This window comes from Ascidia mentula, chromosome 7 (genome assembly GCF_947561715.1).
Source record: "Ascidia mentula chromosome 7, kaAscMent1.1, whole genome shotgun sequence".
Lineage (NCBI taxonomy): Eukaryota > Metazoa > Chordata > Ascidiacea > Phlebobranchia > Ascidiidae > Ascidia > Ascidia mentula.
In genome coordinates, this window is record NC_138572.1 from 17,529,456 (window position 1) to 17,545,658 (window position 16,203).

The 16,203-nt window shown below is 40.6% G+C and overlaps 1 protein-coding gene and 1 pseudogene across 1 annotated transcript in view; one reads left to right on the forward strand and one right to left on the reverse strand.

The window, feature by feature from the left end:
• LOC145909719 (uncharacterized) overlaps nt 1-16,203 on the forward strand; it is a 40,673-nt gene that overhangs the window by 10,682 nt on the left and 13,788 nt on the right. Inside the window, exons 2-6 of the mRNA XM_082997073.1 lie at nt 2,971-3,043; nt 3,975-5,306; nt 5,376-5,468; nt 6,158-6,226; nt 6,684-6,919. Coding sequence (XP_082853199.1) covers nt 2,971-3,043; nt 3,975-5,306; nt 5,376-5,468; nt 6,158-6,226; nt 6,684-6,919 — 1,803 coding nt within the window. The remainder of the gene's footprint in view (nt 1-2,970; nt 3,044-3,974; nt 5,307-5,375; nt 5,469-6,157; nt 6,227-6,683; nt 6,920-16,203) is intronic.
• Nucleotides 12,846-13,497, reverse strand: LOC145908627 (uncharacterized; annotated as a pseudogene).

The following is a 16,203-nucleotide window of genomic DNA, read 5'->3' on the forward strand; positions in this document are numbered from 1 at the left end:
GTGGGTGCACTCATGCGCGGAAACTTATTTTGTGTTTGGGTTGTGCGCGTGCTTGTAATGTTGAGTTAGTGTATCCATTGCAATCTAGTTATTTGTACGTTATTTTAATGCCTTCTTGGCTGTGATAAGTTGCATTCTATTTGAATAAGGTGGAGCCGTGTAGGCATTTAGTTTTAAATCGTGTTTATTCTAGTTTTATTTATCTGTTTGCTGTGAAACTGCAAATTGGAATAAAAGGTTGAGAATTGCACGCATATAAAAAAGTACACGGCAATTAAGGATCTGTATCCTACACCAAGTATAAACCAATGCGTTCATTTCCCGACAAACGAAACAATCGTACGGCGCAGAGAGTAATAATGCGTTCAGAGAAACACGCAGTGGGTGGGTGGCAGTGTTGCCAGGTAAAATTTTCTAAAACCGCCCAACGCCTTGTCAAAACTAGCCCAAAAACCGCCTAAACAAGAAATTTCTGAAACAAGCCCAAAACCAGCCCAATTTTACTCTGATTTAGCTTGAAATCGACAACTGTTAGTGAATTGTCGCACTCGCTAGCTTTAACCTACCGCGGTTACGTTTTTTTCACATTTGGTTCTGACCATGGCGCTACCTATTACGTTTTTTTTAATTGCAAGAAGCATTAATACATAGCAAAAACGTTGCAATATTCGATGAATTTGGGTCATAATATAACTGAAACCAACAACTTGCGTAAAGCGATCAAACGTGGAAGCTGTAAGCATTATGGCAAAAAAATTTACACACTACGAAAGACCTCTTGACTGCATTGTTTCCTCAAGCAATCTATAGTTCATTGGTTACTATATTTTTTTAATTTGTTTGCAAAAATAACATTTCCTCCGCACCATTGCTGCTTTGCAAAAACGACTCCAGTTGCATGGTTCAAGTTTATGTCGCACCCACCCGAACACCCACCCACCCACTGCGTGTTTCTCTAAACGCATTAGTACTCTCTGCGCCGTACGATTGTTTCGTTTGTCGGGAAATGAACGCATTGGTTTACTCTTGGTATAAGACATCAGTGCCAGAATGCGTGATTATAGGGGTTGAAAATGTCATTGGCGAACCCGCCCAATAAACCGCAACGCGCAACTCGTAAAAATAACCCGCAACTCGATGTTGAAAACCAGCCCAATCGGGCGGGAATATCGCCACCCTGGCAACCCTGGTGGGTGGGCGACCCCGTAACTGCAAAAGTTCCTGCAAAATTCGAAGAAAGAAGATTGAAACTAATTCTTCCAAGACGAACGACAAACTTGACCGAGAGTACCAAACCAGTTGTACTTTTGGTCGTAATTCTTTCAACATCTAACTGCCACGAGGATTCTTTTATAATCTTTCATCAAAATCGCCATCTGGTTGAATATTTATCAAGCTATATTCGAGCCATAATCTCGGCGTTCATTTCGCTGTCTCTTGGATTGCGCACAGTTGCAAATTAACGCGCAAATCTCTCAAATCTTGCTGAGATTTTCAAGGTTCCTCGCTTTCCATTGTTGGACCGTTGCTACTACCATCTCTCTTGGATTCATCAACCGTTCTTCCCAATTTTCATCCACGAGTGTTTTCCTGAGGATTCGTCAACTCCAGCCCTGCGCTTTAATCGAGCTTATTGGAGATTCATTCCGTCTCGTTGGTTTGGCCAGGTCGGCCGGCGGGCGTTGGCGTGTCGCTGCGGGAAATCACACAGTCAATTTCGGCGGACCATCACACTGTGTTGGACCGATGCCAACAGGCAAGAATGTAACCCGACAAAGTCTGTTGCGCGAGGGAAGGTGGATTTTATTTCAAGACCTTCACAGTCAAACCTATGGAATGCTGTTGGACTATACAATTTCGCTGTCAACGGTCATGGATTGTTAAAGGCAATGAACTGAATTTTTACCTGCCATTGCAAACATCAAGGATACTTCAAGAAATCTTGGCAACAAACGTCGGAACATTATCGAAAATTACCTGGTAATGCGCATGTTGTTTTTGTTTCTACTTTTTTAAGCAAACGCCTAGCCCTTAGTGGTTATGTAATACTAACCCCCTTATGTTCACTTTCTGTAAAAGGGTTTTTAAACTTTGTTAAGTCATATTGTCACCGAAACGTTAGTTAATATTATTCCTTGCGTAATTGACGTCTGTTAAATGTGAAATGTGGATTCAACCCTTAACGTGTCTGCATTACAAATGTCAGCACGGGGCATGACGCCTTTATAGTACATGGCGCGAAATTAAGCAAGGTCGCCGAATATATGCCTCCTCACTCACTCTTATGTCTGAAGCCCCAATAGGAAAAATCCTTGCTCTAGTTTTGTTTTGATGAAGCACGTAACTGCTGATTCACATATTTTACTTGGTTTGTTATTTGGCCATTATTTTGTGACATGTACTTTGGCAAAGCTAAAATATCACTTTTCTTCTTATTCTCTTTTTCTCTTCCATATCGTTCTTTTGCCTGTTATGGAAAACACTTTTTGGGGTGAGACTAGTCTAACGTTTATGATGTGACGTAATGAGAATGACTTGCAGTTTTGTACCGCCCAGATAAATACCACAGTTCTTGGAACTGCCCAGGGAGAATTGACTGTAATCACATAATGACAGTATCGTAGCTCACGCGACGGCATTCTTACCCTGTTTTGATTGTCTTTAAATCTGTGGTTTCTGTGGCACGAATTCATTCTGCACTGGGCTTTAACCTAGTGTAGTTTCACCATTCTGTTCTACATTTTGGCGTGCTTGTGCGTCTGATTCCCACATATCTGTGTTGTGTCTTGGTGTATTCTGAATAAAACAAACTAACCCAAGTTTGGTTTATCTGGAGTCTGGAGTCAGGAGTCAGGAAACATTTCAATTGCAGCTGAACACGTAATCAACAAACAAAACAACCCGAATTCTACATTCTTTTTGTACGATTAATATTAGTGTGTTTGGTAACTTTTGCTGGTTCCATTACAGAACCTACACCTACATACTGGTGACGTACATCACTATCAGACTCAACCATTGCAGAAATCGGAAGATAAACAAGGTATGGTAGCTTTACAAGGGAAGTTTACAATACAAATAGCTTACTTGTGTTCAAGTCGAGCCCAAAGCTAAACATGTTTCTCTTTGTGATTTGACATGAGGTTTTTTAAATTGTAATTTTAAATGGAAAGTTTCCACCCGCGTCAAACAAGTGTTGTTGGAGACAAGTTGATTTTAGGAAAAAAGCTATTAATGGTTGTTGTTAAGAAACTCATCAATTTGATAAAAACCGCAATTACAAGCCGCTGTTGGCAAAGCACGGCTAGAACAGTTTCTATTAAAATATGAAACGAAATAGCGTTTGATTACATGAGATTGATAACCTTTAGCATACAAAAAGGAAAAACGAGTGTTATTCCAAACTAAAACATAACAAATAAGCTATTGGACAAAAATCATAAATACAATTTTAAGAGGGGCCAAACCGTAAACCTACATTGAATTAAATCAATCATTTACTTACTAGCCATGGCTATAATGCCGTAGGCATCATGAGTCTGAATATTTCTTCCATCTGACACTGCGCAGGTAACACTGACAATGTGACAAATAATGCAAATACTTTATTATCAGCTGGCTTTTTAGAATTAAGTTCTGACGAAAAGCTTAATGCCATTTATTAATAATAGCTTTCTCAATAGAATCTAATTAAACATATTATGTGACTTACACCATTAGACTGATTAAATGACGTGGAAAACATCACATTAAAATTGTCACTGCAGATAATGTTTTACTGAATGCATTCAACATTATTGGTAATGGTTGTCAGCAATCTAGCTACCAATGAAAAATATGTAAGCCACACCAACAGTATGCAGCATGCTGCACTAAAAATAAACCAGGCAAACATAGATGCTAGAGCTCACTGTTTCTCAGGAAACCACAGTAACATAGATTTATTATCTGAAAAACCTGTTTAAAATTTGCAGAAGAAAAGTTGCACCAGGCAGTTGATAAAATCCAAAAATATCAGCTTGAAAATCTTGATCCAGATGTTGTCCCTTACAGTGAAGAGTTGCAAAAGGTTAAAATACCAGAGGTTCAACCAACACTAATAGATACTGATATTTACAAAGGAATTGATCCTAAAAAGGAGAATGAATTTCAGCCATCAACACGCAAGGGGGACAATGATCGATTTGATGGTAAACACATCAAATTTCAGCAACTAGTTTCAAGCTTTAAAGAACACAAAAACCAAGGCATATTTCTAGCTTTTCTTGGACCGGCTGGATGCGGCAAAACCACTCTTTCAAAGAGATTGTGCAGGAAACTAGGAACAGAAGATCATTTAGTGCTTCATCTTCAGTTCATGTATCTAAACTATGGCTACAGAAAGCTTACTTTGCAGGAGCTTCTGCTGGATAGCCAGTTCCACCATGCTTCACGGGAAACACTCAGTTTGGTCTTCCAGTGGATGATAATGAACCCAGAAAAGTGTGTTTTTTTTTTTGATGGATTAGATCAGGCAACCTGGACACTAGAAAACATGGCACCTGTAAATGTGAAGTATGGCACTCCCTTGTCAGTACCACAACTGGTTGCTAACCTTTGCAGCAGGCAATTTTTTCCACAATCTACATTGATATTTACCTCTCGACCTCACTCATTACTATTAATACCATTAGGACTCCGACCTAAGCCAACAATTTATGTCAGTGATCTTTCTCCTGAGGATGCAAAGATACTGTTTGATAGCTACTCAGGTGATAAAGCAAATGAACTGTGGAACAAACTTGAAACTAAATCTCCACAGTTGCTTGATTTATGTCGCAATCCAATGCTTTTACAATTTATTGTTTATGCTGGGTTATTTGGTGAGGTACACAGTGTTTCCACCATAACTAATGTATTTGATGAAGTTTTGCAACAACTTGGTCACTCTCAGCATTTAAAAGGAGAGAATTTAGAAAACCTCAAATTGCCACTTGGCCAAATGGCATATGAAGGCATGGTTCGTAAAACCGTTGTGTTCACACATGACGACCTTCAAAAAGTAGGTTTAGAAGATGTAAAAGTACAGGATGTAGTGTTCAAAATGGCAAAGTTCTCATGGCTTCCCAGTCGTAAAGTCTTTGATGGGAGAAATGTTCTCTTCTACTACCTTCATCAAGTTCTGCAGGAAATGTTTGGTGCATACTACATTTCTATGTTCATGTCAGATGAAGAATTTGATCAAATCGTGGACGATTTGATTAATGAACCCCACTGGGCAATGGTTCGTCGTTTTGTGTGTGGCCTTTTGCTCGGACACAAACCAGGTATGTGCAGCGCATTGCAAAGTTTGTGCTTTAATGACCATTATTTTTTTTTATAATTTTCAATCAAAGCTTCTGGAAGTGGACGTAGTGAAACCAGTTCGGAATCTGATCCGGTCAATAGTGCTGTCAGCGGTATGACAATTTCCAAGATCCATGAAATCCGTTAGTACTATACTATATTTGGTATTTGTGTATTAAAAATGTGTTTTTTTTTTTGTTTTTTTGCTGACAAAACTTTGCCAAATTACTTCATCCAAAACATTAGGTGTTGCAACAACTTCCAAGGCCCAACATTCAAAACAGTCGCCGGAAAATGGTTATAAATATTTACAAAGCAGAAAACATAGCATAACAACAATCCTTTATTTTTTAAACTGCGCTGCATACGATTTGACAACTGACAGTGTATTATGTGTTACAGAATGAATATGCTTGACTAAAAAAACATAAAAAAATGCAGGAAAAGGTTAAATTTTCAAATTCCCTGCTCTCGGCAGTGTCATCGCATCCAAACTGGGTGTTTCCATTTTTGGAATTCCCATGCCTTAGTTGGTTGAACGATGGTTCCTAATGACCAGGGTTATGAGTTCAAACTCCAGTGCTTTTTAATATCTTGAGCTGTCTGGAAAAGAAGCTTTACCAGGCTTGGCTGTTAAAGTTTTGGTAATATTGGCACTTGAGTGTTAAGAATATATTCATAGTGTAGGGTCCTTTTAATACTGTAAATAGTCAATGGTTTGTGGGTACAAAAAACAAAAAAGTGATATATCAGTATAGCCTTATTATGCCACATATCTAATTAGGAAAGTTACAAAAGTTTTACAGATTTGCACATTTGTGTTTACTCGCAGACAGACATCAGAAACTCTTTGAAAAGCTTTCACATCACCTCCAAACCTCATCCCACTACATTTTACAAGGTATTTAGAAACATTATCGTATGTCTTGCTATTCACATGATTTTTGTAAAGAGTTTAGTACAATCATAAGGTATAAAAGAGCTCTTGTCTCTTATCTTGTTCCGCTTTTGATCGAATAACTTTCAAATAGCATTTGTCCTTTGCATTTGTCTTTTGTGTTCTTGCTCCATTGGTCTTGCACTTTGACCAAGTTTCCATGCCAGTCATACCAAATCTACTACCGTTGTGCTGTTTTCGATTTTGAATCAGTCATTTAGACCAGAAATATTTAGTTTTATTGTCATAGAGAAAACTTTTGTTGATGGTGGGCACAAAGGATTGATAAGCAGGGCAGTTGCAAATAATGGTGTAAACTATAATAGGTTGTAACTTTCATGAACCTGCTTATGTTTACAGGGTTGTTTAGTCACTTGAGCCCACTCCAATACTGAAACTTCAGTGTGTGTTACATTTTTAGATCTACTCCTCGATTTGCAAGAATGCTTGGAATACTGGAGAAACAAACTTGCTTTGTTTTGTCCCCAAAAGTTGGAGTTTTCTGGGACCACATTATCGTTTTCTTCGTGTCATGCTTTGGCAGATTTTCTACCAAGAACAAAACGCTCTGATCTTGTCCTAGATCTGAGCTATTGCAACCTGAACTCCAAAACATTGAAGCTGATTTGTGGAGCAATTGGAAAAATGAGATACAAGGTTTTTTCAGTTATGGCATTAACAATGATAGTAGTTGTGATGATATTACTGACAATTTTTTAATACTTAAAGTTAAAAGTTGTTGCCTGGAATTTCAACTCACTTGGGGTCGATGAAGTCAATGTCATATGTGAGAATTTAGGAGATGTCAAGGAAATATGGTTGGTTGGTTGTGGGTTGGATTTTCAATCTGTCAAAATTTTGGAAGATTTCCAAAGCCAGGGTGGCCCAGTAAGAAGTTTTGTTTCTCTTCTAGGTTGTGTAAAGTGGAAAAATATATGCTGAAGTTGCCTATTACTGTGTTCTTCAAAATTTAACCATGTTAATCATTTCACTCTTTTGTATTGCAGAAAATTCATATGGATGAATTAAAACTATCTGGTATGCCAAACAATTAAAACTAATATGAAATTCCTGGCATATTGCAATTTAAAATTAAAACCCAAACTATGACCTTTTCGTGAAGAATCTTTGTTGTGTATATCACTTGCATTACAGATGGAATATCAATCTCAGATTTAAAGGAGTTTGATCAAAGATCCACAGCAGATTCTGGTTACATTAGTGATCGAAGAAGCATTTTTTCTGAAAGCGATGCAGAAAAACAAGGTAAAAAATATTCTTTGTCTGAACTGATTTTACTCATCGTAGGAAGCTAGTTAATAACAAGCTGTGAATTGTGCTTTAGTTCATAAACCCTTTGCATTAAACTTTCCATGTAAATGAATTTACCCCCACCAAACAACAAGTGAATTCTTTCTTTTACTGTAAAGCGGGTGATGCTTTATTGCGAGCATCGCGCAGAGTAAGAAGAGCGAGCAACACAAAAAACACAAGTATATAAGGTGGCAAACGCTACACGAGAAAAAGGCAATAGCACGCTTCAATGCACAGGCGAACACTACAGTTCGGTCGCCACAGGACCCCCCTCCAGAAGCGGGCAAGTGTCACGCTGAATAGCGTTGCGGTGGTCGTACATTGCTCCGTGGTCTGCCTCTCGCTGGCGGTACCGGAACTGGTATCGTGAGATCGACGTGAGCCGGCTTAAGGCGGTCGATTGAAATCGTTTGTGAGCGACCTCCAATGTCCAAAGTAAATGTTTTGTCCGACGCTAGCAAGACCTTGTACGGGCCATCGTATGGTCTGGTCAGCGGAGGTCTATGAACATCGCGACGAACAAATACATATGGGCTGGTCCTCAATGAGGAAGGGACGGACGCCCGAAGGTTCGCGTGACGTGACATCGGCTGCGGCAAAATTCGTTGTAAGTTGTCCCGCAATGACGGCAAAAACTTGACAGTGGAGTCGCCAGCAGGGGCAATAAAATCACCAGGAACTGTCAAAGTGGTACCAAGCTCGGCTGAAGAGGCTTGCAGGTCATCTTTAAGTGCGGTCCGAACACCAAGTAGCACCCACGGTAACTCATCTAACCAATCGGAGTCAGTTAGACGCGCCATTAACGCGCTCCTGAATTGCCAACCGGGACATCTTGCAGATGCAACCCGGTGATTGCTGTGTGATAAGACTGTACTTCATCGGTTTGTTGCGCGCGTGCCAGAGCCTCGAAATCAAGGTCGAATAGAGGCACACGTAGGGCACTTAAGAAAGACCTGGAAAGTACGTCCGCGACAGCATGCGACTTGGCACTAATGTGCCGGACATCGGTAGTGAACTCGGAAATAGAAGAGAGTTGACGTTGCTGGCGAGCAGACTAAGGGTCGGCAGCCTTCTTGAATGCGAAAGTAAGGGGTTTGTGGTCGGTGTACGCAGTAAACTTGCGCCCTTCAAGAAAATAGCGGAAGTGCCTAATGGCCAGGTGCAGCGCAAGAAGCTCGCGGTTAAAGGCGCTGTACTTCGTTTCCGGCTTTCTCAACTGACGGCTGAAGAAAGCAAGAGGGGCCCAATGATCGTAGGAAAATTGTTCAAGGACCGCACCCACAGCGGTCGCAGAGGCATCTGTCGTGAGTACGATGCAGGCCTGCCACTGTGGATGATGCAAAAGCGTAGCATTGGCGAGAGCGTCTTTAGTCCTATCGAAAGCCTTCTGCAAGTCAACCGACCACACCAGTTGTTTACGTTTGCCCGCTAAATCGCCATGGAGCGGTTTCATAATATTGGCAATATTGGGCACGAACCTGTGGTAGAAATTGACCATTCCTGAAGACCCCTGTAAACCTTTGATGGTTGGCGGCACAGGGAAGTTCCTTACAGCGCCAACTTTGCTGGACAGTGGTTTGATGCCGCAATGGTCGACGAAATGCCCAAGAAACTCGATGCTGCTTTTGCCAAACTCGCACTTTTGTAAGTTGACGACGAGATCGTGGTCCGACAGCCGTTGGAAAAGCTGCTCGAGATGTTCCATGTGGGCTGAATGTGTTGGACTTGCGACAAGAATGTCGTCCAGATAGACATAAAGAAAATCCAAACCTTGACAAACCTTGACAAATGGACACGAATAAAATCCAGCGATAGAGCAGCAGGCACACAGTGGCGAATTACAAAGTTAATATATTCTTCGGCTTTACTTTCGTCCTCTACATCATTTTTGTCCAGAAGTCTTGATAAGCAGTCAGCAATGTTGGATGAACCGGATATGTGTTTAACCGTGTATGTATAGGGTTGCAAACGCAGCACCCAAGGTTCAATACGCGCGCTTGGTTTCGATCGCGGGGAGAAAATAAATTCCAAGGGCTTGTGATCAGTCAATAACTGAAATTCAGCGCCGTACAAATACATGTGAAAACGTTAACACGCCCACACGAGAGCAAGAGCTTCTTTCTCTGTTTGTGAATAGCGACGTTCCACGCTTGTCAATGTTCTACTGGCAAAACTAATCACAAGCTTTTCTCCTCTTTGCTCTTGAATGAGAATGGCACTAAACCCGACAGGGCTTGCATCGGCTACCACCTGGGTTTTTGCTTTTTATCATGGTAGGCAAGCACCTTTGCATCTGCAAGAGCATGTTTAAGAGCAGTAAATGAGTCCTGTTGCCGTTCTCCCCAAACGTGTTAGTTCTCTTAATGGCTCAGAAATAGTTGCCAAATTGGAAATAAACCGACCACAATATTTGACCAAACCAAGAAAACTTTTTACCTCTGTGAAGTTGTAGGTTCCTTAGCGTTAACTACCGCTTTAATCTTCACATCCGATGGACCTACATCACGAGCACTTAGAACATGGGCCATAAAGAATAATCTATCCATCCCAAATTGACACTTGGCCCTATTCAGGGTTAATCCACATGACTTTATCCTGTCCAGACATGACTTAAGGTTCTCATCATGATCTTGGTTGGACACACCGTACACAATAATGTCATCTTGTATATTATGAACACCCTTGCAACCTTGTAGCATTTGTCGGATGACTCTTTGGTACATTTCCGGTGCACAAGAAATTCCAATAATCAGTCTTTTATATCGAAAAAGACCTTCGTGCGTAACAAACGTTGTAATGTCACGTAACTCTGGGGTCAATTCAACCTGATGATATGCCCATTTTACATCAAGCTTACTAAAAACTTGGCTTTTATTCAAATCTTTGAGAATTTCATCAATTGTTGGTATAGGGTAACATTCTCTTACAAAAGCAGTGTTTGCCCTCCTCATATCAACACATAATCGAATGTCGTTGTCACGTTTCGGTACGACAATTACCGGAGACACCCAAGGAGTTGGACCTTTCACTCTTTCAATGATGTCCTGTTTTTCAAGTTCACGCAATTTTTGCGTCACCCTTTCCCGCAAATTGTAGGGTACTCTCCTCACTGGTTGTGCAAAAGGTTTAACTGTATCATTAATGGGTATCTTCAGCTGAAAATCCTTGATTTTTCCGAATCCCGTGAAACAGCTTTCATATTCAGACAACAGAGAAGGAAATTTATCAACAGAATTAATTTGCGTCGGAAACTGCAAAACACCAAGTTTCATCGCTGTATCTTTTCCGAGAAGTGGATTCTCTTCCGATTTGATTACCACAAATTCAACATTTTCCAAACACATTCCACTTTTGTGTGATACCGTTGCAGTAAATATTCCTTTTACACTTAAAGGTTCTGTCGCACCATAAGCAAAAAATTTCTTGGATGATAAAACTGTTTTGCAAATAATCTTTTGCTGTTTAAGTTTATCCCACAGAATATGATCTACCACATTGCAGGTTGAACCTGAGTCAATAATCATTTTTATTGGTATACCACCAACACAAATCGTTACTGTGCCACATTCTTGCAAACCAGAATCATCAGTATTAAATACAAATCCATCTTCATTTACGTGTATGGATTTTGTATGGATTGACGGGCTTGAGAGCTTAATTTTCTATGTGTGCTTTGGGCCTTCGTTTTGCAACACGCGGCAAAATGACCAAGGTGTTTGCATTTCAGGCACGTTTTGCCTCTAGCAGGGCACGCACTGTCGCCGCCTTTATGACCTTCACGACCACACCTGTAGCGTTTGCATCTTTGTACAAAGTTAGGCTTTTTGTACTGCTTTGGGAGTTTAACCTCCTGAATGTTCGCAACACTAGTCCCCATTTGTGTGGATTGAATTTCAGATGCTTCATCAGTTCTCGCAATTTCATGTATGTCCCCTTTCCAAAAGCTTTTTACGAAGCGATCGTGACTTGCATTTTTCAATAACTTGATCACGAATATGTTCGCTCACATCATCCAAACCACAAGTGGTTGATTTATGTTTAAGCCTTGTGATGAACTGATCGACAGTTTCTTCCGAACCTTGTTCCATTTTGCGAAATTCATGGCGTTCAAATGCGACGTTTTGCAATGGCAAAAAATATTCTGTTAATGCATCAGCTGTATCTGCGTACGTCGTATATTCTCCAAGGTGAAATATATATCCTGGACATCTTGTCCTGCACAATGAAGCATGAGACTTTTTTTTTTGCTTTACGTTATTTATTGCTCTCCCTTCAGCGTAAAGCTCAAAACTGCGTCGCCACTTGGTCCATCTTGAACCTGCACCCGAACTGATACAATCAAATGGTCGCAAATCGAACATCTGCACGTTATCCATTTCAATCCTCGTCGCCAATGTAGCGTTTCGGCTCCAGATTTAACTAAGCTGCCTGAAACACCGGCACACGTCAGACTCCAGATCGTGTAATACAATGAATAGAAAACAAACAGTTACCAACACAGTCGCATGGTGGCACTCATGGGCTAAACGTTTACACATGAGATATCATTGAAACACAAACACTACAGCGTCGTTAAGACGACGATAATCGCCACAAGGGCGCCAACCGCCGGAAGGCTTTTCCACCATGTGGAGAGGGAATGCCCACGGGCTGGCTGATCGGCGCACTATGCCCAAATCTAGCATCTTTTGAAATTCGGCTTTAGCCAACACTAACTTTTCAGGCGAGAGGCGCCTGACTCGGCAATGCACAGGTCGGCCATCAGTTACAATGTGGTGCTGAACACCGTGCTTAGGCAAGGAATCACAAAATCTAAGTGTGTCTACCTTTGGAAACTGCTCCAGCAACTTCTCGCAGGGGCAAAGCACGGAATTGAGAGTGCGAAGTTGTGGCGGTTGGTGTAGAGACGTTTTCAAGGGGTAGCTCGCGAACACCTCTGCGTGAACAAGACGTTTCCTGTCAACGTCGACAAGCAGGCGATTAGCGCGGAGAAAGTCAGCACCGAGCAGAGGGCGTGAGACATCGGCCAACACGAACTTCCATGTATAAACACCAGAGGGGATGTGCAGTTGAACAACTTTGTAGCCGTAAGTGGCTATGGAGCTCCCATTAGCGGCCTTGAGAACGGAACCCTTAGGTATGGTGCGACGTTCGAAGCCAGTGGGGGGAAGTGCGCTGACTTCAGCACTAGTGTCAACCAAAAAGTTGCGGCCGGAAATTTTGTCCCAAAGAAAGAACAGGCTTAAAGAGACGCCGGTTGCCCCAGCCATTACAGGCAACCGGCGTTGTTGTTTCCCTGATGAGCGCACGGAGGGCAGCATTGGTGCGCGTCTGCTCCAAAGCGCCTGTGATGAAAGCACATGCTGGAGGGCTTCGCAGTGCGGCGTGGAGCTGACCGAGCGCGTTGCTCCTGACTGACAGCAAATTCCGCGCTGTTATTACGAGAAAGCCATAATAAATCCGCCCGTTGGGCAGGCTGCCGCGGGTCTGCAGTATCTTCACGGGCCAAAACCACCCTGATATCCTCAGGCATGTGCTGCAGAAATAAGTGATGAAAAAGAAAACAAGCGTGGTTGTCACCTAGCAAGGCACTTATTTCGTCCATGAAAACTGACGGTTTCTTGACCTAACGGTGGCATGTTCAGGAGACGGGCTGCACGTTCTTGTGGGGACAGGGCAAATGATTGCAGCAAGCGCCTTCAAATGGCTTCAAACTTGTTTTCGGCAGGCGGTCGTTTAAGCAAGTCAATAAGTCGCGCTGCTGTGGCCTGGTCCAAGGCCGAAACCAGGTGAAAGTACTTTGTTTCATCTGCTGTGATCTTCTTTAGCGCAAACTGCGCCTCAGCTTGTTGCAACCAAACACGTGGCTGGGTTGGCCAGAACGTGGGCAGCTTAAGTACGACAGCGTGTTCAGTCTCCATGACCTCCAAATAACGTTTTTGGAGCCTCGGGGTCACCAGTAAAGCGCGATGCTTTATTGCGAGAATCAAGCAGAGTCAGAAGGGCGAGCAACACAAAAAACACGAGTATATAAGGTGGCAAACGCTACACGAGAAAAAGGCAATAGCACGCTTCAATGCCAGGCGAACACTACAGTCCGGTCGCCACTACTGCACCTTTTGCTTCACTAAATATTGTGTTTGACATCAGTTCAGATGCATTTGTTGTTTAGTAACTGCAAATGTTGTTTGCTGTTACAAGAATGCAACAGGTAATAAAGTTTGAGTTTCTTACTGCTTGTTTTTTATTTTTCAACACACACTCGTTTTAGGTTTAATTTTTTTTCTCAGAGAGGGAAATTTAAAAAGTTAACCACTCTTTTGACCTTTTTGTAGAACCTTCTGTAAAAAAAAAACGTCAGCAACCAGAAGGACCTTCAATGGAATTACAGTTTTCCAACCAACCAATGGGACTTGATCGTGCTCGTCTTATCGGTCAGAGTCTGGTTCTGTACAAACGATCTGTGTGGTTAATCGATATAAGTAACTGTAACTTGAAAGTGGAAGAACTCAAATTCTTTTGTGATGGAATTAAGGAAATGAAGCACGAGGTAAAACCAAGGCTGTTGTGATTTATGTATTATTTATTTATATTCATTCTCACACTCACATTACTGAATTAGATTGTTAATGGAGGCAATGTCAACCGATGAATAGAGGCTAACTTTACTAGTTTTCATTTCTATATAAACATAAAACCACATACCGTATTTACTCGATTGTAAGCCATAAAGTTTTTTAACCTACCGTTTGTGCGGCTTACATTCGAGGGCGGCTTATATTAATTTTTGAACACCGTCGCATGCGGCTTACATTCAAGGGCGGCTTACAATCGAGTAAATACGTTAACAAGGACTTATGAAAGTGGTTACTTGCAATTGAATTAAAATTTTTGATTTTTTTTTCACTTCTTTGACAAATGTCAATTTTCACACAACTAAAATAAACAAATATAATAAAGCTGAAATAGAAAGCATTGTGTCCTGTACCTCTGTCATCCCTGTAGACTACATTGATTTGAGAGGCATTGCGACTTCAGTGGCAGTTAGGTGTTTACATAACAACCACATGTAGCATGAACGCACAAAGTTCAGATGCCTATGAAAAAAATATTGAGTGTTCACATATATGCTGTTATTAAACCTTCTTGTTTACAGAATTCACAGAATGCACCAAAAGCATTTTCCAATAAGACCTGAAGTGCCTTTATTTAAAACAAGCATAAGATATTATACTATTCAATTGTTACAGTTGCCAACTTTAAAAGTTGTGATTTATATTCTTATTATTATGTTAATTATGTTCTAGGTGCAATTTTTGAAACTCAGCAACAATCCATTTGGAGATGAAGGAATCAAGATTTTGGCAACTTTTTTACATAAAGTACAAAACCTTGATGTGGACGGATGTGGAGTTACAAATGTTGGAGTAATCGCGTTGTCTGCAGCAGTCAACAAAATGCCTTACATGGTAATTATTGTATGAAAAATTACTGTTAAATTTGCATGCATTTACTCATATATTGTTAAATCTTTAGATGGTTGCAACAAGTTTAGGTTTTCTTTCAAGCAATGCTTATTTGTTTTTTGTGAATTATTGGTTGTCAACTACCTTTAAGGAATCTGAGTTGGTCCAAATTATTAGTTGACACATCGTATTTCGTTATTCTTTTCAAAAAAATTATTATTTTACAGATGCAATCCATAAACTTGAACAGGAATAGAATTGATGAAGTTGGTGCAGAATACATTGCTAGTTGCTTGCACAACATCGTTAACTATCAACAAACTGCTGAAGATTTGTTACAGACTTTATCTCCTGAAGGAAGAAAGTTAATGGAATGCAAAGTGAAGGAGTTACAAGACCGTGTAAGAAAATAATGTTGATTTAAATCTGTAAAATATATCTATAACTAAGTATATAAGTTTTGTGTATAAGCTGCAGACAGATGACCACTGTTTCGACCTGGCTCCACATTGCTTATTATATAAGTTTTGTTTGGTTTTACATTTCTATTCAACACAAACATATGAACAGGACAACTATGAGCTTGTGGATTCCACTTCATCACTTGTTGGGAAAGAAGGAGGTAGATTAGAGGTTGGTGGATGTATTGTGGAAATCCCTGAAGATGCTTTGGATCAACGAGTGCTCATAAAACTGACCTCATATTATGGAAAGCGAAGTGAAACGGTAATGGCTAGAAATAATTTGAAGAAAATACTTTAATTAAAACATTTCTACAGAATCAAATTACTCCAATGCTTAAATGTGAACCAAACCATCTAAAGTTTGAAAAGGACATTTCCATCACTTTACCAACTTCATTTGTTTCTGAAACTGAGCAAGTGATTGTGGTTAGTGTTTTTTTTTATTTGTGCACATTTTTATTTGTGCACATTTAGCATTCATACTAAATCAGTGTTTCCCAAATTGGTAACGGCATTCCAGGTGATACGCGAGCATGTTTTCGTAATTTGTGGATATAGTTTGAATTGAAAAAACGTAAGCGATCAAAAATATTCGTTACTTCATCCCCTAGGTTACTTTGTAACACTCAACTGGAAGGTACGCGTTGAGATTGTTTTGGTTGGGAATCACTGCACTAAATCATCCATAACAAAGGAC